We start from the raw sequence: 23,113 nt of genomic DNA, 5'->3' as shown, positions 1-23,113 counted from the left end.
CTATTTCCGGTTTGACATGCGCAGTTAAAGCAAACACCAGACGCTATCGGCTGTTTTTGTTTGTGTGGCCGAGGTAGTTTGTCGTTGCTGTACCGTCGTTAAAACCGGAATTTTTAACTAGCCTGACAAACGGGAGGTTAATATGGGTGCCGGTTCGAGCACCGAGGCCGAGAGGGAGCCGCTTCTTGTTCCTTCTTATGTGGAGACGAACAGTAATCCGGTAAACAGCAGAGTGTATGGGAGAAGATGGCTGGTTCTGACCCTGTTTTCCCTGCTGGCACTGATGCAGGGAATGGTGTGGAACTTCTGGGGTCCCATACAGAACTCAGCCGCTCACGCTTACGGCTTTACCAAGTCTGACATCGCGATTTTGGTGCTGTGGGGCCCGGCTGGCTTCCTCCCTTGGTTGCTGTTTATGTGGTTAATGGATAAAAAAGGTGAGTTCTTTTAATGTGGCACACTGTGTCATACCTCAACGATGATTGTGCCTGACCTGGTGATTTTTCACCCCACCAAGATCTACAGCGATGTAACTTAATGACGTATTTTGTTTTAGGTTTCGAAAATTTCTGTCATCATTAGTTTGACCTTATGCAATCGCAGAATATATTTACTCTGATAAAATGCAGTATTTAAGAGACCTTATAGTCTTCATTCAGTTTTTAAATGGGTTGTTTGTGCCCAGTAAGACACATAGATGAGTTGGAAACATGAGAGGAATGGGGGAAAGTGCTTATATGGGACAAGCAAGTCTTAATTTACTTTTTAAAAAATCTTTATTTTCAGGTTCAAAAGCCAATGCAAAAGCAGTATTTCTTGGAAAGAATGAAAGTAGCCCTCTTGCGTGTGCTTTACCAAACCAGTTCCTCTGCATCACCTGACTGTAGAAGTTTGTAATGACCACGCTGGTTGTCAGATGACAAAAACAGTAACAAGGCACTAACAACAGGGACCAGACTGCTGGTCCATGCAGAATCTTGCCAAGAAGTTGCATAACTCACCTTGTGATCACAATCACATTAACAATTAGGTGTTTTTGTTGCCTAATTTAATTGTAGGCAACTCGATAATGGTGTCTGCTTCTTTCAGTAACTTGTTGTAAATTCTTCCTGGTGTAGATTCCACTCAGACCTTACAAAAAACCTTGTGGTCATGTCTGCATCTGAGTTAAGTAGTGTCAACCATGGTGTGCCCTTGCAAAAAGACTTATATGACTTGCAAAGGTTGTGATATGCTTAGATCTAATCCAGCTTGACTGTGGGGAAAGTACTTGGTTTCCCTTTGGGAAAACTGGGCACCAGTGGCAGACCTGCCTGTTTTCCTCTCATTTAAAGTGAGCATGGTTTTGTTCTGTGAGCACAGGTCCCACTAAAGCAACCTGGACCCTCATGATACTCATATGGAGTCTGATTTTGAGGGTTTGGTTAGAAACACGCACATGAGTAATCCCATCGGTGGTCATGTTGTAGAGCTTTGGGAATGCTCTTCCAGTTCCTTTTTGCACAAACTTGCACATACACTATTGCTGTTGTGTCAAAGCCTTAAATGGGGCTGTCCAACTGCCACTATGTACCAGCCCTCCCCTGGTATCTCCTCACTCATGAGACAGTGCCAAGAGACAGGTAGCTGGACTACCTGTGTAAATTGAATGGGCTGCATATACCATCTCATGGTGCCAGTAGTGACAAGGACACTGTTAAAATGAATATCTAAATATATGGAAATAACTATAGATTTTCAGCTGCAGTTGTGGTGATCATTAACTTGCCCTTCATGTCAACAAACTGTCTCTTGAGCACGTAGATGCATACTGTGCATTGAAGTATGCAGCTGTAAACTTGCAGGTCTCATTTACGGTAGATGTCCTCCAGCATTTCTCTAAAATATGTTGCTGGCTTTTTCTTTCATTTACTGGAAATGTGGTCACAGTTGTGCATGCATTCATTTAGAGAGCTGCTCAGTACAGCTAAAGCCTTCTCAAGACAAACATTATGAATGTTTTGTTTTTCACTCATAAGTACTGATGAACAATTGAGGAGCATGAATAATAAATGACAAAAACATAAAAATTGCATATTGGGAAAAGCTGGAAGTGGCAAATATTTGCCTTTTTTGTTTGCGCTTTGGTAGAAACAATTTAGCAAATATTAAGATAATAATTTTTGGATTACCTGCTGCAACTAGTTCTAGTTGGCAAACCTTGCAAAGGTGGCTATTTCTATGTAACCTTAATGCAGAACTACAACTGCTTCTCGGCCTCTGTGTCTATGAAGGTGCCATTATAGTAGGAAGTCAATATAGCATCAGCTTATATGATATGAAGTGGGGAAGCTTTCCAGTTTATTGGAATACGTTCAAGCTTCTCTTTTTCTTCCGTTGATACTGCTCAGAATGGTTTTATGAGGTCGTATATTGTAAACTTGTCCAACTCATGGCAGTGAAGCTCTTGTACGTGAGTTGCATACAGTCTTGCTGTTATTTCGCTTTCATGCTCAAAATTTGCACAGTCCTCATTTTTCTAAAAAGAAAGTGGATCAAGGTTCAATAACGGAATTGATAAATAATCTAACTGATGAGCAGAATTCATAACTGCACTGGTATCAATAAAGTCTGCATTCATGATTGATATTAAAATACAGTAGAGGGTTGTGATAGAAGCCAGTATCTATCGAAGTGCTTGTTGCTATTGAAGTCTCATGCTGCACACGCCATTACGCCTCATTAGTATGTTGTGACCCATATATATATTTTTTCTTCATTATGGGTTGGTTAAGTATTCTAACCCAGCCCTACAGGATGTTGTTAATACGTTGATCCTCTTTCCACAGCGGTCATTTAGTTGAACCTGTCAATCAAACATTCAGAAATGGTAGTTCACATGCAGAAAAGAATGGGGAAGTGCACATAATTGTCTAAATGGCTGTCATGTGGATGAAACTGAGAAATGAGACTTGAGTTAATGGTGAAAGAAACAGTTCTCATACTATTGCTGTTACACAAGTGATATTTAAGAAGGAATTTTCTGTTTTAAGATTTTTGTTGTTGCTTGGTTAGTGATGCTGGCCAAATGCGTTCCAATCCCGTTCAGTTATTTGTTAAAGCTGTATTTATGTAGAATGTAATCATTAATTTAGATCACTTGTAAATAATTGGGCATGTTTAACTAGAGCTTATTGTATAACAATTGCACTACAGTATATTTCTAACTAACCAGGCAGCTCAGTCTTTCTCTTGGCAATACTTTCGTTAAAGCTGTAACAGATTTTTGGGTCATGTTGTCAACTCAAAAGGCAGATGAGAAATGTAATGTTGCAATGTTGGCTGCAAATTATAATAATGTGTATTTTTAGAATCCCCATTAGGGCAGGGCAATATGGCCAAAAATATTTATCACGATATATATTTGGAAAATTTGCGATAACGATATAACTGACGATATAAGTGGCGCGAGACAAAATACTTTACAACTCCACAACTTTATTAGTGCAAAAAAACCCCATCAATGTATTTTCACTTAAACAAGCAGCTGTTTTTTATGTGCATGTGCTTGCATGCTCTACCAAAAAATGTGCTTTGGTGTGTATCTGAGGGAAGAAAGTCAAACCAGTTCCACACCACTGAAGTGGCAGCATTTTTACAAACCAATTCTGGTTCATCTGTTTCATTCGACGATCCGCTTTCACCCTTCTCCTTCACCGCCATGCTTTTTCTGCCATGTGCGTATGAAAACAAAGGCACTGCGCATGCGCATTTTACCCATTTTCTATCGCGATATTTCATTTTCTTATCATTGCCTAACATTATACCGGTATTACCATGAACAGTATGATATGGCCCAGCCCTAATCCCCATATATCAGCATCAATTCTTAAATGCTCCTCATACAAACAAAGGCAGTAAGAAACATGGTTTTAAGTAGCTCTAAGTAGCATTATTATCACTTTGATCTTGAAGGAGAGGTCAGAGGTCAGCAGTGACAGGATGTTTTAATCTTCATGCAGTACTTCCTGACCCCCCTCTACACCCCTTCAGAGTTTTATCAGCATTCATTCATAACTTTTCGTGAGCTCAGACTGACATCAACACTACCAAAAACATAATCTCCTTGGTCAAGGTAATTATGTAAAATATTTATTCCAGATTTTAAAATGTGTTAATTTGCTGCTTTCCTCTGTTATCATTCGATGCTTATTATCTATCCAGGAAACTGGATTTTGTTTTTACTTTTTTCTTTTTATTGTTAGATAACTAATTCAATATGAACAGAAATAATCCTTTGTAGTAGCAAAAATTGAGAAATCCCTACCATGTTCACTGCTGTCTCTTTACTTTTTCTTACACGTCGGTGTTGATGCAGTGTGTTGTGTATTCCAGGTTTGCGAGCATCCCTCCTCCTCTCTACCCTCTTCATGGTGCTAGGAGCAGCTCTAAGAAGTATCCCACTGACAGGCCAGCCTTTGAGACGATGGTAAGAAGCCTGTGTAAATATTAAGGTAGCAGATGGCGGCACGATGCAAGTGTGATGATGATCATTTGAAAGATTTTGGAAAGGCGGTGCAAAGTGACTCATGAGCTGCACTGCAGTTAAACAGGTTCTATAGTCTCCATAACTCAGTTTAGGCAAATTTTCCGAGTGAGTGCCATAATCATTTTAGGACCAGCTTTGCACAGCGTTTCATTGAAAATGAACTTAGCTACTGGCCAAAGTTAGGACCATGGAAAAGTTACCCTTGTGTGATGTTTGCCAATGTGTGCAATGCGTTTGACAAGATTACACAAATTGGGATTTGGCAGTACGTGAAAAACTAAACTTTTTTTCATATAATTGTTTCCATTCAGTTTTTTTAAAAGAAGAAATATGAATCATTTAATCAGTAACATTTAATCAAGATGGCATGCACAGATGTCAGAGGTCCATAATTTTCTGTTGTCATGTCAATTTTGTGCTTGCTAAATGTTCCATGATGGCCACCAGCAAAAGTATTAGACAGAATAATAAAGTAATTACATTTCAAATTGCACTGAAGGGACGGAAGGTCACATATCGCAACACTCCAAACAATAATTATCAACCTCTTGATATCACTAGAGGAAAAATCAGAGAGTTACTAAAGTCAATAAATTATGAATGTCTGCACAAAAGTGGCCTCTTAGGGTCTTGTACTGTTTGCATTTGTACTGATTCAAGCTGAGGTCGTGCTTCTTTTTCATTCTTGATATGCAGATTTGTAACTGCGTAGAGACAATGAGACTATTTATGTGGCAGAGGATGTGATTGTGAAGGACAGATCAACACTGTGTGGACGCTTTGCTTCTTTTGGTGTCTTTGCTGGCAGTTTTCTCACTTATCAGACAGCATTTTGACAGGCTGTTGCTGGAAAACAGTTTCCCACTTTCATTCTCATTTTCACTTGAGTTCAGTGTTCTCATTTTTAGAAAGGGTAAGAGCTCAGAGAAGGTCATTTCAATTATACAGTGCCTTAAAAAATCTAATTTCCTTGAATATTTTTGGTGGTAATCTGTGTAATGATTCCTGTTGGGCTTCACAATGAGGCAGTATTTTATAATGAATAAAGAGAATCATATTTCCATGGAATAAGTCACATATCACTTTCACTTTATGCAGTTGGAGCTTTTTAAAATAGGTTTTGGCTTTCAAAGAGCAGATAAATTAATTTGTTTCTCTTTTTCTGTCTCGTGAGGCTGCACTAAGAAAACCTAGCTGCTAATATAGTGATACGGCCTAAAGAAAGAAATAAGGCATGAAAAGCTCCTGGCAGTGTACAAGGAGAATAACTGATATAATCACGATCTCCAGGCGATAGTCTGTCCCAAAAAAGTATTTACAGTTTGGAGTGAAATATCAAGCTTTGCAACTTTCATTTATGATTATAAAATTGAGTTTTTGTATTTTTGTCAGCCTGTTTGTAATAACTCTAAAGCCTTAAATCAGGAGTAGCCAAAGTCCTCTTAAAAGAAAGATGCAATACATTTGGGCCATGTGCAGATGTGGGCAGATGTCTTATCTGGGAAACTGACCTTTGATAGATTACAGTGTGACCTAAAAGCTTAATATTATTAATGTGTTTCATCAAATTACTCATGCTGAGACAGGGACGTTCCCATTTTGAACTACCTGTTATGTGAAAGGGACAAATACCAAAGCAAAGGAGTGTCTTGTCAGGAAATCTGTCTTCATGCAGTAAAAGCTGAGCTTCATCAAAGCTACCATATGGCCTTAAAAAAGTCTCCAATAAAGAGCAACAGTGACCTAAATCTGGATGTAGCCTGCAAACAGATCTATGGAATCTTTTTTTCTTATTGTTGTTGTTGTTGTTCAAGAGACTGTAGAGAGCTGAAGTTTTTATTTTAGCACTAAATTTAAAGACATAACTTCAGAATAATGAAGAGCACTCCAGTGTCTTTAAACTACTAAAGTGTTGGTGGATTTAAATTATTTAGAAACAAATGCAGAAGAGACTGGTTATATCCTGACTTTCAGTTCTTAGAGGGCAGCAATACTGGATTCTGCACTTCCATATTTCCTAACATTTTTATTAGTCTCTGCCTAGTAATGGTTGGTGTCTCTCCTCTTTTTCAGTTTGAAAATGCATTTGCAAATTTATATACCTCCCAGCAGTGACATGTAAACTCAGCTTAAAGTGTAAAATTCAATCGTTAAACTTTAACAACAGCATTCACATCGTTGAGTGTTGGTCTGTGAAGCTGAAGTGGTTTTTAACCTAATCACATCTTGTAAGCTGAAGGTAAAAATATCATCTCCACAAAGCATAACTTTGACTTGACATAAATTATTTAAAAAAATAAATCCCAATTACGTGCATGCGCACATATTTTGACCACGCTAATGTTGCAAAAGGCTTTTACTGTAAAGAGGAAATGGAATAAAATACCAAGCTCTTCCTCTTCTTTTTGGACGCACTCGAGGGCAGTATTGTTAGAAGTTTTCAACTTGCCTCTCGCTGTTGCTCGAGTGTCACTTCAGTCCAAAAGCCAGTCACACGAGCAAGCTTTCAATTTCACCTCTGCTGAATCCAGCCATGAAATATCAAGTTTTTATGTCCGCTCAGGTCGAGCTAAGAGTTTTTAAGGGTCAACAACGCTGCCCGCTGTGCACCCGTACCACGATGAGAGTTATGCTGCTCTGCTGCGACCTTCAGCTCTTTAGATACGGCATTCAAAGTGGAAAACAAGATAGGATGGCGAAAGCAAAGAGGACATGAATCACACGGCAAATGTTAGTGTGTCACAGTTCAGTTTAATTTGCATATTAAATGTTATAGGTCATAGATCTTAAGGTGATGAACGGCATACTGGATTATTATAGAACTGTAGAGACTCAAAGCTTGATGTAGCTGGATCACCAGTAGAGGTCACTCTTTGCTTTGCGGTAGTGATCAAAATGCAAGGGCTTTGTTTACTGACGGGTGTCGCTGATGAATGTGCTGCCTGTCATGCAGAGGATACTTATCAGATGGATGATGATGTAGATTACCTTAGAGAGTGAATCGGGACATAATGGAGTTTAAGTTTTAACAGTTAAGTTTTTCAGATTCCTGAAGTTTGGATATGGTGTTCAAGGACATTGCAGGCGGGATCAAACAATAGTTTGAGGAGACGTCTATCCAGGTTTAGAAACCGTGACATTCCTTCAGTAACCCCCTGCAGATCTGTTTGCTCCAGATTCCTTTTCATGTTTAAAAAGGCGATTACCTCTTTTTGTTTTTATGATAACCTCTTGAGGAAGTAAGGCGTCTCTTTGTTTTGAGGTTTTAAGATCCATTTTTGAAAATCAAAGGGAGCTGTGAATGTTTGAACACTGAAAAGTGGAACTTTCTCTCTTTTTAAACAAGATCTTCTGTGAAGCCACATTTAAAAAAAGACCTGATTTTGTTTGTTTTGTGAGGTTCAGTCAAGGAGATAAAAGGTGCTGTTGAATTGGCAGTCACTGATTAGACCTTGCTGTGATTAGTTCTGCTCTCAAATCAAAGGTCATTTTTCTTTTTTCAAACCCTTCTCATTTTCCTGGCTTTTCATGCATCTACTTGTTTCTGTTGCTATTTCAATCTCCGTCTGTGTTATGAATTCGAATACAGACCAGCTGTGTGATTAGCATCTATCAGTTAGATCTCAGACTCACTCCGACAATGTCTGATTGGCCATCAGAAAAAAAAATTTGTGGATCCCATCGCATTACTCCAACAATTGCGATGGTGCCATTTTCAAGGCGGAATTGGTTTGGCCTTTTTGTGATGGCTGAATTTTGGTCTGTCAGCTCAGGCAGAGCAGAAGCAGTCAAATGACTTCGCTGTAGTGCAGGTTTCTTTGTCTCATTCTCAATCAGATTCAGTCTGACAGGGTTCATAAATAGTGATTCATCATCTCTTGTTGAAAAAGCTGCTCTATTCCCTCTCTTTGCTTCGCCAGCCACAGTGCAGTCTCATGTGACCGCTCATCCTCGTGTTAGTCACCATCCGTCCTCATCACCTGTCATATTAAAGGCACTTTTTTTTTTTTTTTAAGTCTCATCTGTTCTCTAATCTAATACAGCGAGGCTGGTTACTGACCAAACTTTGTCAAACTTTTTAAAAGGTGTGAAGTGCTAAAAGCCACCATCGATTGTTCAGATTATTAGTTGATTCCATAAGTTTTAATTTGGTTTGTATTGTGCATGAAATGCAATAAAAACAAAACAGTTTAGCTGCTTCGATTGTTGGTGAGATTCAAAATGAGGTCACTGTAGATCACAGTTGCTGTTGTAAATTATGCTGCGTATCTTTGTCTCTTTAAATGTCAGTTTTGTTTTTGTTTTTTTGGAGAAAGTGGATTAGAGTGCCGGGTTTGGAATAATCGTCATCTAATGAAAATGTCTAGTACAGCAGGTGGACAGGACCACTCTGTCTGCACCCTTTTGAGTCCTGAATGAGACCGTAATCAGTATGTGCGCCCAAAAACCCGATTGGCACTGGGACTGTTGTGCTAGTTGGCTCCGGGTAGCTCTCGATTTCAATTCAACAGACACAATGACAGACAGCCAGCTTGACTCAAAGGCTCGGTGTGGTAGGTAGAAAAATGTCATATGTATCAAGAACATATTATAAATCATGTCGTTGTTACCGTAAAATACAAATTAAATGTTAGCTTTTGCTCACATCGTGCTGCCTAATTCATAGACCTGCTTGCTTCGTGCTACCTGCATTGCCATCTTTGCACACTGACCCATCCAAATGGAGGACGGCCACAATAAGATGCCAACTATTGCAGTTGTAGATTTGTTTTTGCCAGTACACACAAGTCTTAATCATACAGAGATTATACCAGTGGCTCCATAGTGTAGTGGTTTACACATTTACACAAGCAAAGGATCCCTGCTTAGATCCCGGGGAGATTGAAAATCAAAAAATCTGCCAAATCAAAGATGCAGAGCTACCAAAGTAGTCTCTGTTGTTGCAAATCATTTTCTGAATGTTTCAAGAGGTTTTTATGCAGTAGGGTAGATAGAAAAGCACATTTGGTACTTGAGAGCATGAAGACCACTTATTTTTGGTTCTGGCTGCTCTGTCAACACCTCGTTTGCTGAATCTGGTGTTTATGTTTAGTTGAAAAGTAATGACGGGGAGACTCTTTGATAGAAATCATGTAGTTAAGTCAATGAAAACATAATGACAAGTGATGTAATGATAACCTACATGCTTAAGTGAAAATGACAGTGTGACGCCAATAAGGAGGATAAATTTTTACTGCTTGTTGCTCACACTTCCCCTCTCACATAATTAGATGAAGAAAATGACAGTTGTAAATACAGCAGTGTCCTGGCACTGGGTTCATCTACATCCTGTCGAGTTAACTCACTCGGTACAGAAATGACACACGTTGGATGCGGAGGAGTCAAAGACATGTCTGCACCAACGCAAATGACCAGATCAGAGAAGCTCGATGATGTCAGAATCGTGTAAACGGGGACTCGGATAACCAGGTTATTCAGTGTCAGTGTTGAAAACATACCCAGTTAGCGATAAAGACTGAGAAACAAGGAAAGAAGAGGTGGGATGAATAAAAAGTATGAGGCACAGAGTATTTTAGGAGGTGTTGGTGTGTAGGAGGGGATGTTAGCAGGTCTGAGATGTGGGAAGAAGATAGAGGGTGAACAAGTTATTCTCCAATCAGCCTGTCACTGACCACAGCACTTTGTATTCTGCTGTGACACATTTATCTGTGAACCCCAGAGGCAGTGGACTCCAAAGTTAGAACGAGTTAGAGGGCAGAGACATGTCAGCACACTGGAGACTGAACAAACTAGTTTATGCCTGCTTTAGACATAAAGCAGGCATAAACTATATTGTTTAGACAGGGCTCAGTATTAGAATTAAAGGTTTTGTCAAACAAAATGGCATTCAAGGAATTTTTTATATTAAGTATTAGTGTAAAATCTAATAATTTTGATACTGATAATATTTTTTCAGTCAATATTATAGAAGATTTTTAAATGGCATAAGCTCAGAATTAACCCAACATCTTCACGTGTCCCCCTCTCTCGTTCTCTTCTCTCCCTGCTGAGCCAGCTCGGACTGCTCTGAACGAATGGTGTCTTTACTGAGCGTACAGACAATCAATCAGCCGTGAGCCGTCTCCAGCGGCTGGCTGTCTCGGTCAGACAGTTCTGGAGGGGGCCGTGGGGTGGTGGGGGTTCTGGTGGAATCGGGGGACATCTCAGAATACATCTGTCTCACACAATTCAGTCTGAAGGTGCAGAAGTTAGAAAGAAACTTCAGGGGCAGGTGGTTACTTGACTCCTCTGGGATAATTATGCCTTTATTTTTATTCCCTCGCCTGTCAGTCTTCCTTTAGATGCTCAAAAGAAATGCCTCATTACTTTATGTCCTTATTTAGTTTATTTTGAACTTAATAGGGATACTGAGGGTGATGCCGTTTTGTGTTTGTTTCAATGGGATATCAAAGAAGTGTTTTCCTGGCACATCCTGATATGAGGCATGTATTTGTGTTCTAAATAGGAACATTTTTTTTTTCTTTTACAGGTTGATACATGGAGGTCAGTTGCTTAATGGTTTAGCCGGCCCCACCATGATGAGCGCCGGCCCCTATCTGTCCACCACATGGTTTGCCCCTGATCAGAGAGCCACAGCAACAGCCGTGGCCTCACTCTTCTCCTACCTTGGAGGCGCCGCTTCATTCATAGTGGGACCTCTGATAGTTCCAGCTCCCAATGACACCCAGGCACTAACCACGATCTCGGCAGCGGTTTCCGACATCTTCATCCGGGACAGGATCCAGCTAGTAATGTATGCAGGTACTAAGAAAAAGCAGAGCCTCTGAGGGCAAGTTGGATCGATATCGCATCATTTCGACATCGTGTCAGCCCCGTCAAGGGACAGAAATACAATCAGGCGAAAGGATCCAAGAATATTGCACAAACACCAATTATAATCTTCATAACTGCATCTCTGAATAATGGCTTTTTAGGGCTGATATGCTTAACTGATTCAGAAAATTAAAAGCATGCTGAAAAGAGAAACAGGCATGCTGTAATAGATTGAGGCAGCGGCTTTTGTTTAACCTAAGGTAGTATTGTTATTAATTTCTTAAGGGCAAAGCGGATACATTTTTGTGAATCAAAAGTTTTGCAGGCTTTCAAGTAAGTAAAAAGGAGTCACATAAGAAGTAAGCTGATATTGTATCACTTATCACATGATGGAAAGAAAGCGATCCACTAATGTGGCTACAATGGAGCTTTTTAGTAAATGCATTGCTATTTTAAGAGACGAGTTGTGATATCAGCTGATGCTATGTCAGATTGCATCGTTTTGTTAGATGCATTTATTCTACAGTCTTGTCTAGTAGGCTGTTATGTTCATCACGGGGATGGCTTCAGAGGACTTCTAGATGTCACGGTGACCTTTTTTTTTTTTTTTTTTTTTTTTAAATGTCAAACTGGACTGACTGTCTCATCTTTGAAAATAACATGTATGTCTCTTTTCATCTACGTCGCTGTGTTCCGGCAGAGTTGGCTGCTATTGCTGTGCTTTTTGGAGCAGTCCTGCTCTATTTCCCTGCACGCCCACCAATGCCTCCCAGCGTGGCCGCTGCAAGCCAGAGACTCAGTTACAGGAGCAGCATCTGCAGACTTCTTAGGTAAAATCCAATGCACACATAGATGATCATGTGAAAGATGATGTTGAGACCATTCTTTCAAAACATTATTCAAGAGGCCTAATTTGATATGTCCTTGATTTTAAATAGATTACAAAAGATGTGTATTTGGATTTGGCTTCGTGCGGTGCTATTTTGTATGAAGGCGGTCTCTAAGAGAGCAGTTGTTAGCCTGTTTTAAGCATTTATTCTGCTCTGCGGATACATTCAGTCTATTTTGGTGATGCAAAGTATGCTTCTTGTCTCAGAAAGTGACAGAATCTTATGTTACAGTTGGCACTCACCATCTGCCTGGCCTGTTATCAAAGAAACTCCAGCCTTCGCTCTAGATTTGTCACTAAGCTCTGGCCACTGTTGAAAAAAGACATCACCCCGCATCTACACTGTGAGGGTCACTTACTTACAATAACTCTCAAGAGACACAGCTGATGCATGTAGCTGGAGAAGAAGAGAGATGTTCTGTTATGTTGAGGATCTGACTCTCTGTGGACTTTTTCTTCCCCCACCCTGAGAAAGGGTACAGGCGAGGTCTACACGGCAATCTAGAAACAATGATTGAATAACACTTTATTATAAACCTTGCAGCACCATATCCCTATATGTCTTCAAACTTTCCACCATGGGAATAGTAATCCTCTGGGGCATGAGGAAACAGCATTGCCCCAGAATCAGTGCCCTGGCTTGTAAAGAAATGAGGCCTGTGGCAGTGGCCATAGTTTGGATTAAGGCTGGGGAAGGGTGAAGGAGAAGGGAAAAAGAGCTGGATGATGGCACCCAGGAAGTTGGCCCAGCTTGGTTGGCTACTCTCGGTCCCCTGAAGTAAGAAATTGCTTCACTACAGGGCCAGACTTTCCACAGGCCTCTGACCAGCACAGACAGGTTTAACTCATTAACGAGTTCAGAAACATATGCGATCAAGCTGATATCTATCTAATACATGTTTTTTGACACATTTTATTCATGCGCGCATGCTCATACGTGCAGAGGTTTCTGGCCAACTTAACTAGGCCATCCAGCTGTGAGGGTTTCTGTTCCACTTGTGATAGGCAGGCTTCCAGTGACCTGTTTGGGCAACATGTTGTATCTCAGTCCAGCAACATCAAGCCGTACAGTTGTCCTGCAGGGACTGGGCATGTAGCAGGAAAAGTGACTTGAGTCTTTGTGGCCTATGCACTCATAGAGCAGTTAGACAAGTTTGCCTTAGTTTGAGAAAGTACTCCAACTTTAAAGCTTTACTTAGTGAAAATTTAACTTCTTATATGACTCTGTAATTGTAATTTATTAACCACACTGCAGCTTTCCATGAAGCTTTCCATGAAACTTATCCAGATGTTTTAGGTTTCACTGTTTCAGTAGTGTTTCTCACCCTGATTACAGGCGGATCAAAGAATTTGGCTGTTTAAACTTATTTTACCTCACTGTGTAACATCATTTTGCATCGCTTTTAGGTATCTTCAAGCCGGGGTTTGCTGTGAGTAGCTGATAATCCACCATGTGGAATAATTGGTAATTAGACTGATAGAGACAGGGAATTGGTCCTGTATGGACAGGATCTGTTTGGTATTGGGCCCGATACCAAGATGGCAGATTTGAATAGTGCACCTCGCGCTGTATAATATAGCAGCATTTTGTAGCCTTCACAGTGATGGCAGGTACCCGCTAACTTGCCATTAAGCTTGATGCTTATCTATTGATGTATCTGTTCATCCATTTATCTGTCAGGGTCCGAGCACTGGTTAACGATCTTCAGCTTGATGAGTGCTTCCAGCTGTTCACATCTGCTGCCACAGCAGCAGTCTAATTAGAAACCTGGATGTCTCCACACATGGTGCAAAGTTATCATTGTATTCTCATCACCCTGTGTGGTAATACTAAACAGGCCGAAGCTTGACTATTAATGACCCCTTCCTCCCACCCCCAGTCATACTCACTTTGAAAGTTGTCATTTTGATGCATTGCGCTCCAGCCGGTTCTGCCAAGGACACTTAGCTGATGACACCGGCAGCTTTGAGACTTCTTTGGAAATATTTCATCCCCAGCAGGAAGTGGGGAGGAGAAAAAACTTACCAATAGATGGTGTCTGCCTGCTTGCATTTGGTTGTCTAAATAAGCTCATCTTTAGAGGGGAAAAAAATGCATGGATATTGATTTCCTGTTGTTGTGGCAAGGTTAATGAAAAGGGTGCTAATAGGAAAAGCAGGGGGAGTACTTTGTCACAGGGCTTTTATGACTGTCCCTACGTACTCTGTCCAAGGCCAAACCGCTTCATACTGCTTAAGATGAGACAAGCCGTCTGCAGCTGAGAGACTGGCGGCGTTTGTTTTTTCGTGTATAATCAAAGCATTCTTCCAATAAAGCGATTCATTGTGTGAGGTTCACCGGTGTCAGGAAAGGGAAGGGCTGTGGATTTGTTTACAGCAACACTACTTTGGCCGTACAGGTAGTTTGTCCTGGGAAGTTCTCTCTCTGTAGTTTGTGTGTATTCGTGAACTTTGTCTGCATTTGAAGCATATGGGCGATGCCGGCCTCCAAGTGTTATCCAGATGTCCCTGCTTGATACCGTTCAGGATGCTGGCTGCATTATAATAAAGCAGGGGCAGAATAAATGTAAGAGTTACCGGTGTCCATAAACCAACAGCAGGAGAAGAAAACAATCTGTGAATCTGCTTCCAGCCCTGCCTCATTTGTCAGACACTGAGTGATTCTAATCACATTGTTTGGGTTGAGGATGTGGCTCTGATTTTTAAATCACCATGTCACCTCACTGGGCGAAGGTGATTAGTGTGGGTGTTTGTGTTCCAAGTGATTGTATTTGACTTTCATGTGATTGGAGAGGTGTTATATATTCTAAATAGATCAACTTTGAGTGTATATTGGGCACACATACATAAATACACATACACGCGACTTTATTAATTTTCTCCCTTTTGCAAACAGTTCACTGTGAGCTAAACTGCTTGTGTCAGCCTCATGTCTGCTGTAGCATTTAGATTCCTGCTGCTGCAGTTTGATTCCAGTAAACTGATGAACGGTTATTATCTACAAATGGATTTACCTCAAATCAAAGATGCATTTGTAGCTTTTAATTTTGAGCAATTGTTACAGTTTTTTTTAAACAATTAAACATTGTTTTGCAGCTAATGAAACAATAAATGCAAACACTAATGGCTCACGTGCAGTTAACTATAACCTCAAACCCCGTCACATTTGTGATTAATTGCAAACGAGTGGCTGTCTTTGCAGAATTTACAATTAAAAGGAATCCATTTTTTTTTTCTTTTAAACCACATTGTTATGCAGTGACAGACATAACAGTATCAAAGATTTGACTTTCATTAGAGAGTGGAATAATAACAATAGATGGTTTAACAGCAACTATGTAAAAATGTGTTTACACTATTTTCTCATGAGAGTACCTGAAATGTAAGATGGCAAACGCAGGAAGGCTCTTATAGGTTTGCTATTGAAACAGGTTTTCATGTGATAGAAAGTGTTCCAGCTATAACAGCAGTCACTGGTTGCAGTCATTATTTTTATTGCCTTATGGACAATTTATAATTGAGTCATTGAACGAGTACATGTCACACACTGTTAAGCTATACAGTGCAGTGCCAAGAATTCAAAGTATTCTGAGTGATCATTCAAATTCCTAATTTTGAGTTTTTGGTCCTTATTTTAGATCCTTTAGCTTAATGTTGGCAGCTTCCCACCAGTGTTCAGGTTGCTTCTTATCTCTCTGTCTCTGTGCTCTGAACAGGGATGGATTTTCTGTTGTGACAGGCACAGGGAGATGAGCCAAAGTGGTGTGCCTGTGTGTGCTGTGTATTATCCATGTTGTGAGGGCAAAACCTGTTTGTGTAATCACATTGTGGGGGGTGGGGGGCGCGCTCACAACTGTTTAGTGGAATAGGAGCAAGTTGCAGTAATGTTGGTCAGTAAATCTGTGAGTGAAGATTGAGTAAGGTTGGCAAGTAGCTGGAGTAGTTTGTGCTAGTTGTCACTGTCTGGCACAATTTCAATGAACCGCTGGGCGTTTACAGTTGGGGCTAGCATTAAGTTTAGTCTGGGACAAGTGTTGGAGGCAAGTATATAATGTTAGACACAGGATTTACAGAATGCATTAATGTCAGTGAGTACCCTGACAAAGATAGAAGCACTTGAGTGCGTGTGGCTGTGCGTGTCAGGTTGGATGACAGCTGATGGCAGACCTCTAGACATCAATGAACAGGACAGGAAAGACACACCACGTTATGCTGCTTTCATTGTTTCATCTCGGGCCACTGCTGCTGGGATGTAGGCTGTAATTGGAGGCGGCATTATGCATTCATGCAATTAGTAACATTTAGTGCTTGGATTATAATTATGAACCCCTCAGTGATTCTGCAGAGGATATCCTTTCAATTAAATCAAGTGACCAAGCTCTCACATTTATATGCAGAAGTCTTTAGAGGTACACGAATAAATATCAGATAATCATCTGTTTTTGCTAAAGTAAGAGCGGCGTTAGGAGTAATACACCAATACACAATTAATATACTATTTATTTATTTTAGGACTGAAATAAACCCAGATGCTTTCAAGATATGAAAGATCTGGATAACTGCATGTTAAATTGTAGCATTCAGTGAGATACTGTATCTCTCATTAATTAGTACATATTGTAAACACTTTTGGTCTCAAATCTTTTTCTTTTTCCCAAGATTACATTGATAGGTTCTACAGATGTGCTGAAATTTCTGTCTGGAGGCTGGATGATGTATAGTATAATATAGTTTGTTTGTTTTTTGTCTCTTTCAGCAATCTGCGGTTCCTGATGATAGCACTGGCCTATGCAGTCCCCACAGGAGTGATTGCTGGCTGGTCGGGCGTCCTCGACATGGTTCTTACACCAGCCAAAGTCAGCCAGGTATGGCACAAATGCACACACAGGATAACATACTACCTTTGCACCAGCTTCAGTAAAGTGAAGTACCTCAAAGCATTCAGTAAGAGGCTGTTTCTTCAGATTTCATTTTTTTTCCAGTGCCCTTTTGAAAGAACAGGTCAGTACTGGTGTTTTGACTGCCTTTTGAGGAAAGTGTGGAGACAAGGTCAGCATTTTTCCTTCATAACAGACTAGTTTTCATCTGGGTTACCCTTTAGGTGGGTAAACTGCAAAAAAATATGTATGAATATTTGTATTTCTCTTATTTGACTAGGTAAGTAGTCAGTTTTCATCCACCTGTGTCTATAATTTGAAAAGCTTTTCACACATGTGGAACAATGGGGCGAACAGCTGGGGTCCTTTCTCCTGCTCTCATAGTTGCATCTTGAAATATATCTCAGAAGTTCTTCCTGCCAGTAAACTGTAAGGTCTGTCATTATCAAGATGATGCACTGAAATGACATTACACACATAGAACACGTGATGATATTCAGGACTGAGAAGTATATTTTGATGTGGAAGGAATTCTGACGTTTGAATTCTAAAGAACCAGTTTGCAAGGGTGTATTAATCCACTCTTATGCAGGAATAAATACACACTGTCACTCCCCATGTGAAACCTAAAAATAACCAAATATGATCACATATTTTGATTTGGTGCTGTCTTTTTCTGTTTTGCACTTATTGAGCCTACACATAGCTGCGTCTTTTGTGAAGGGCACAATCAATTGCAAATCGCTATCCGCATGCCTGCCAGCCATCTTCAATTTGAGACAGAAAAACAGAGTAATTTTGAGTGGTGCAGCTTGGAGGAAGAAAAAAAGCTCTGGATGGTTTGCATCTTCCAGGTCTCAACACAGCAGCATGTCAAAAGGCGAAGGAAGCATCTTTTCAAGGTTATCGCCAGACAGGTGCTGCTGGAGAGGAGATCACACGCAGCAGAGCGGGGGATGAAACACTTCTTGTCACACCCTCTACATTATACCTCTGTCAAGAGGAAGCAGAGTGCATACCAAATTGTTCTTAGATTTCATTTGTTCTAAAAAGTTGTTTTTTTCTCTCATTCTTTTTATCCATGACACTTGAAAACACAAAAAGTATGTTGCAGTGAGATGAGCTATCCCTTGGGTATAAAAGTTGAGCTTAAAAATAAATGAAACGATGTGCGTGGTGGAGTACGAATGCAACTGAAGCTTTGTTCTTTGGGTGTGGAGACATTGAAGTCAAGTTGAACTAAGGAAAAGCAAATACTGCATTTTATTTTGTTTTAGCTTAAGATGCACCCACAGATCCCAATCGCAGCTCGAGCTTATCTTGTTTTTCTGTCTGTTTTAAACTTTGTTGACTGTCACATCCAGAGACGGTGCAGACAGACGCTGTGCTGGGAGTAAAATAGGCATTAAAAAAATGCAAGCTCTCATCTAATTAGATCTTTTTCTTCTTTCCCCAAGCACCAATGCATTTGCACTGGGATTTTTGTTTCAGTGCAAACTTTTCTCTTTGCATTTGCCTTCAGCTCTTACTGACATTTTAAAATGAACAAAGCATTAATAGCAAAAGAGAAATTCCCAACTTCATGTTAATTTCTTCTTGCTTTGCAATGATTTGCTCACAAACACACGTTTACACCTTTGCTTTACTGTGGAGTCATTTTCTGAATCCACGTCTGGTTGAAATTGGATGTAATGGCTCATCAAACAAATGTTAATATTAGACAAAGATGACCAGATGAGATGCAAAATGCATCATTCAGTTGATGATTTAATTTGAGTGAAAAAAGGTTATCACAAACCGATGTGGAAGTAATTGCCCCCTAAACCTAGTAACTGGTTGTGTCACCCTTGGCTGCAGAACAGCATTCAGTCATTTGCATTGCTGTGGAGGAAATTTTGCTCAGTCTTCTTTGCAGAATTCTTTTTATTCATCCATTCATCCATAATATTTGTTTGTTTGTTTTTTTGTTTTTTTTAGCTGTTTCTTTAGATCATGGCTTGATGTGTTGCTTTTTAAATTTTTATTGTTTGGCCTACTTCACTTTGTCAGTTTGGCAGATTCTATTTGATGGATTTCTTGATTCAGCAGGTCTGATATTAATCATGCCTGGGTGTGGCTGGTGAAATTTATTCAGTTAAGTCAGATGATTCATCATAGGTTTGGATAGCTCTTCTCTCCCCCCCCCCCCCCCATTAATAAATGAAATCCTCGTTCAAAACTACATTAAAAAAATTATTTTTGTCTAAAATAAAAATGTATTTGATCTTTAATGTGTGACAAATATGCAAAAAAGAAATCACGAAGGGGGCAAATCCTTTTTTCACTGCACCGTATATCAAATTCTATTTTCACTTCTTTTTCTTTTATAGTGCACACATTTGGTAACTCAGTTCTGCTGCTGATTCATGCAGTCATTTATCCTTGGTGTGTTTCAAGACCTAACCTCATCTCTCCTCCTCCTCCTCCCTCTCTCTGTCAGCATTTTTCTTACACATGCTTCTTCGGGGTCCTTTTCTGGAATAAAGATGCTTCTGTCATCTGTTTCCACAGCTAGCCACCCAGCCTGAGTGAGAGGTGACCATGAGTGCCGTGAGGCAGTAAGAGCAATCAGTTGTCACTGGATTAGACAAATGTTGATGTCTCCTTTTTTTTCTCTTTTCTTTTTTTCCCCTCTCCCCCAGAGTCGATTGGAAATACAAACATGTCCTTGTCCCACAGCAGAGTGTCTGAAAAACTAATAAAGAAATAAAACGTGAAGGCGAACGAAACATGCTCTGCAAGTGACAAAGACTGTTACAGCACCTAGCCAGCTCTCTGGTCTCAGTCGTCATGCTGTTTTTTTATGACTTCATGAAATACGACCTAGAAGTGATGTTTAACGACTTACAAGGATTGATTGAGTAAATGACTGGAAGAGGGGCAGAGGCACACAGATCTGTTGGCAGGGAAATGGCACAGCATGTGGTGATTTGACAGAAGCCCGACTAGGAAACTCACGTTTTCATGTTTGTTTGGTTTATATGCGAGTCTTAAAAATATGCGTGAAATTACTGAAGCTCTTAGAACATAGTGTGCACATACAATCACCCAAGCCCCAGGAGGGAAGAAAATGACAAACTCCACCGAGGCCTTGTATCTTCCAGCGAGCAAATACAAGTCAGCAAGTCATGCCTCAATATATTTCCATACTGACACGGTGTGTGCTGTGTGGCCACCCAGAAAAGAGATTGAGACAACAAAATTTGTGTTGTTTTTTATTTTTTGTAAAAAACTCATGTCAGTGGTTGAATTGCCAGTCTTTTCAATTTTGTACCTGCAATTGGGCGCTCTCTTCAAATGCAATCACGCCACAGTTTCTGTGCCTCTCCACTGTGATTGTTTGTGGTAGGAAGTGGGAGTTGAAACTAGGACAAGAGCCATCGAAACGCAAAAGGATGAGAAAAGTAAAAATGGTCACCTATTCTATTATAACAAGGGTGTGTATTTCTGGAATTTGGATACTAGATGCACAGGGGAAGCGCCAAACGTCTGATGCTAAGGATGCCATTTGAGCTCTAGAGGGGAAATGTGCTAAACCTGCAGATACAAGTATCATCACAATCCGTAGGTCTCGGGAAATGGGTGCTTTAGTGCTTCAGCTCATCAGTTTTTAATGGAGACTCATTTAGAATGCATAGAATTTGAATGCAGATTGTGTCCTGCTTCTTTTAGTAAGATTAGTTTTTCTTTTTTTTTAATACCAATACACAACCACTGTGGGAGTTTTGAAGCACTTTTTAACTTCACAACATATGTTCTGCCTTCACATAAAACACTTCTCAGCATTAAACACTGCTTTGTGGATTTTTAGGATTACACGAAGAGATTCAGCATTAGCACAACATGCCACTTCTCAGAGGATCAGGTTTATGACATTGGCTCAAAATGGCTTATAACATGCGATTAAGAGAGAAAACAGAAACAAACACATTAACATGATATGGCTTTCTCCATCCTAACTGCAGTCGTCGCCAGCTTATTGACACAGTCACAAAATAGCAGACATGATTAAGCTTCAGGCTTGGCCTTTTAAAGGATCCAAGCACTGAGAATGCTGCAGTTAATTAACTCTCCACCCACACATGAAACATAGTAATTTGTATCTTTTGAATTGAAATGGCTTGGCATGCAATTTGTGTTTAGCTCCCTGAACTGGCGCACAAACTGATGTGACATACACCATAGAAAATCCTAGCATCAGTGCTGCACGGCCTACGTGGAAGATAAACAGCAATTATAGGTGCTACAGGGTTGTGGGTGTTTTGATTTATAATATATATTTTTAGATCTTTGTTATTTACTTGGGGAGTACAGTTCACCTCTCTGTGCTGCCTCAGGCTATGCAAACATGAGACGAGTGCCTTTCCACTGAGCTTCACTGCTTCACAGAAGGCTGGCCCACACAAAACTCTGATCAAATATAATGGCATTTTGGCATGCATCACTTGTAAGCTAGAATCCGTCTACATTTAATAACTTTGATAGTCCACTTTTCTTCATCGTGAACTTTCTTGACAGATTGGTGCAGAGTGTGATTAAGCAGAAAGCATCAGATCCTGCTTTAGATTCAGCTTCCTCGCTGAATGATCTACCATCTGAATTTGACTTCATGAAAGTTATTGTCCGTAGAAGACTTATGAGAACCAAACGCATTTATTGGCACTTTGACTTTTCCTGTGAGTGTGAGAGAGAGAGAAAGGGAGGCGTGCTGTATTTTACCTGTTATTGATTCTGTGGCAGTCCCTTGGTCAAAGCGTCCTTTCTTCTGACTTTGTGTGTGTGTGTGTGTGTGTGTGTGTGTGTTGACTTTCATCCTGGTAAATAAAATAAAAAAAATAAAAAAAGGGACAGCAAGCTTTGCACACATACACGCATGCAACATTGCCAACCCTGGCAATTTACCGGACACGGTGATTGGCAGGCCTTCACAGTCTTCAGGCACTTAGAGCCTGCTCTCCGTCTAGCTCTGTCCTCACAGTCATGGACTGCATGTTGAACAGGGTATATGCTTTTCTGTTTCTGTTCTTTTGTCTTGGCTTTTCTCTCCCAAACCACCACCTCATTTTCCTTTGTTTTCTTTCTTTCTCTCTCTTTTTTTTTTTTTTTTTTTTTTAAACACAGGTGGATGCAGGCTGGATTGGTTTCTGGTCGACCGTTGGTGGATGTGTGTTCGGAGTGGCAATGGCCCGGTGAGTTATACCATCCTTTTTGTGTGTGTGTGTCTGTGCCACTCTGACTACTGAATGTGGATTAAAAGTGAAGCTGTACTTTAACACTGCATTGCATTATGCATTATGAGTGAAAATATTACAAGTCTGCTACACTGTGAAAAAGACCTGCCATGAAGTGTTGGTTTAAATGTGCTGTGCATGTGTGTATGCATGCAAGGATGAAAGAATGATGGTGGATGCTTCACTCCATCACTTAAGTGCTGAAAAACAGTTGAGAGCAGTGCAACTTTGACTATTTTTTATTTTTTATTTTTTATTGTCAAGCCCATCATGAGAGCGACAGTTGGTAGCTTCATATTACTGGCTTTCATTGGAAATGACTCATAACCATTGACTGATCACTGCGTAAGACTTCACACGTTCAGACTGTAATGACCTGTCCATGTTTAGACCACTGATATGTAACACATGTCCCTGCTGCACCTGCTAATAAACCTGTCAAACTACATGGACCAAGCAACAATCTCACCCATGTTATGTCACTTTTGCATTGTGTAATAACTTAACTTAAAGTGTGAGTCTGCTGATTCCAGAGCTGAACTAGTTTTAGCGTTTCTGATTTTAAATGGCATTCAGTCTGTTTATCAAATTAAAACTCAATAGAATCAGTGAGGCGTCAGATTAGAAAATAAACATTTACTGTGACCCCTCATTTTACATTTGCACGCCGCCTTCACAGCTGAATCTGACACATTCATACATCTGAATACAGAGTTTCAGATAGATGGATAGATAG

The 23,113-nt window shown here is 40.2% G+C and overlaps 1 protein-coding gene across 2 annotated transcripts in view; it reads left to right on the top strand.

The window, feature by feature from the left end:
- The first annotated feature begins 2 nt into the window (after positions 1–2).
- Positions 3–23,113, top strand: part of slc49a4 (solute carrier family 49 member 4) — a 43,967-nt gene continuing 20,856 nt past the window's right edge. The window contains exons 1-6 of one of the 2 annotated variants that reach the window (XM_084908119.1): positions 3–437; positions 4,375–4,468; positions 11,058–11,329; positions 12,042–12,171; positions 16,987–17,095; positions 22,268–22,335. In XM_084908119.1, the coding sequence (XP_084764245.1) occupies positions 143–437; positions 4,375–4,468; positions 11,058–11,329; positions 12,042–12,171; positions 16,987–17,095; positions 22,268–22,335 (968 nt within the window). In that variant the 5' untranslated portion in view covers positions 3–142. The remainder of the gene's footprint in view (positions 438–4,374; positions 4,469–11,057; positions 11,330–12,041; positions 12,172–16,986; positions 17,096–22,267; positions 22,336–23,113) is intronic. The other variant, XM_084908118.1, reaches the window with a different exon arrangement.

The sequence above is a fragment of the Perissodus microlepis genome, chromosome 16 (genome assembly GCF_051167445.1).
Source record: "Perissodus microlepis isolate ML-2025 ecotype Zambia chromosome 16, ASM5116744v1, whole genome shotgun sequence".
Lineage (NCBI taxonomy): Eukaryota > Metazoa > Chordata > Actinopteri > Cichliformes > Cichlidae > Perissodus > Perissodus microlepis.
Note: the sequence above shows the minus strand (reverse complement) of the source record. Positions and strands in the feature narration are given on the sequence as shown.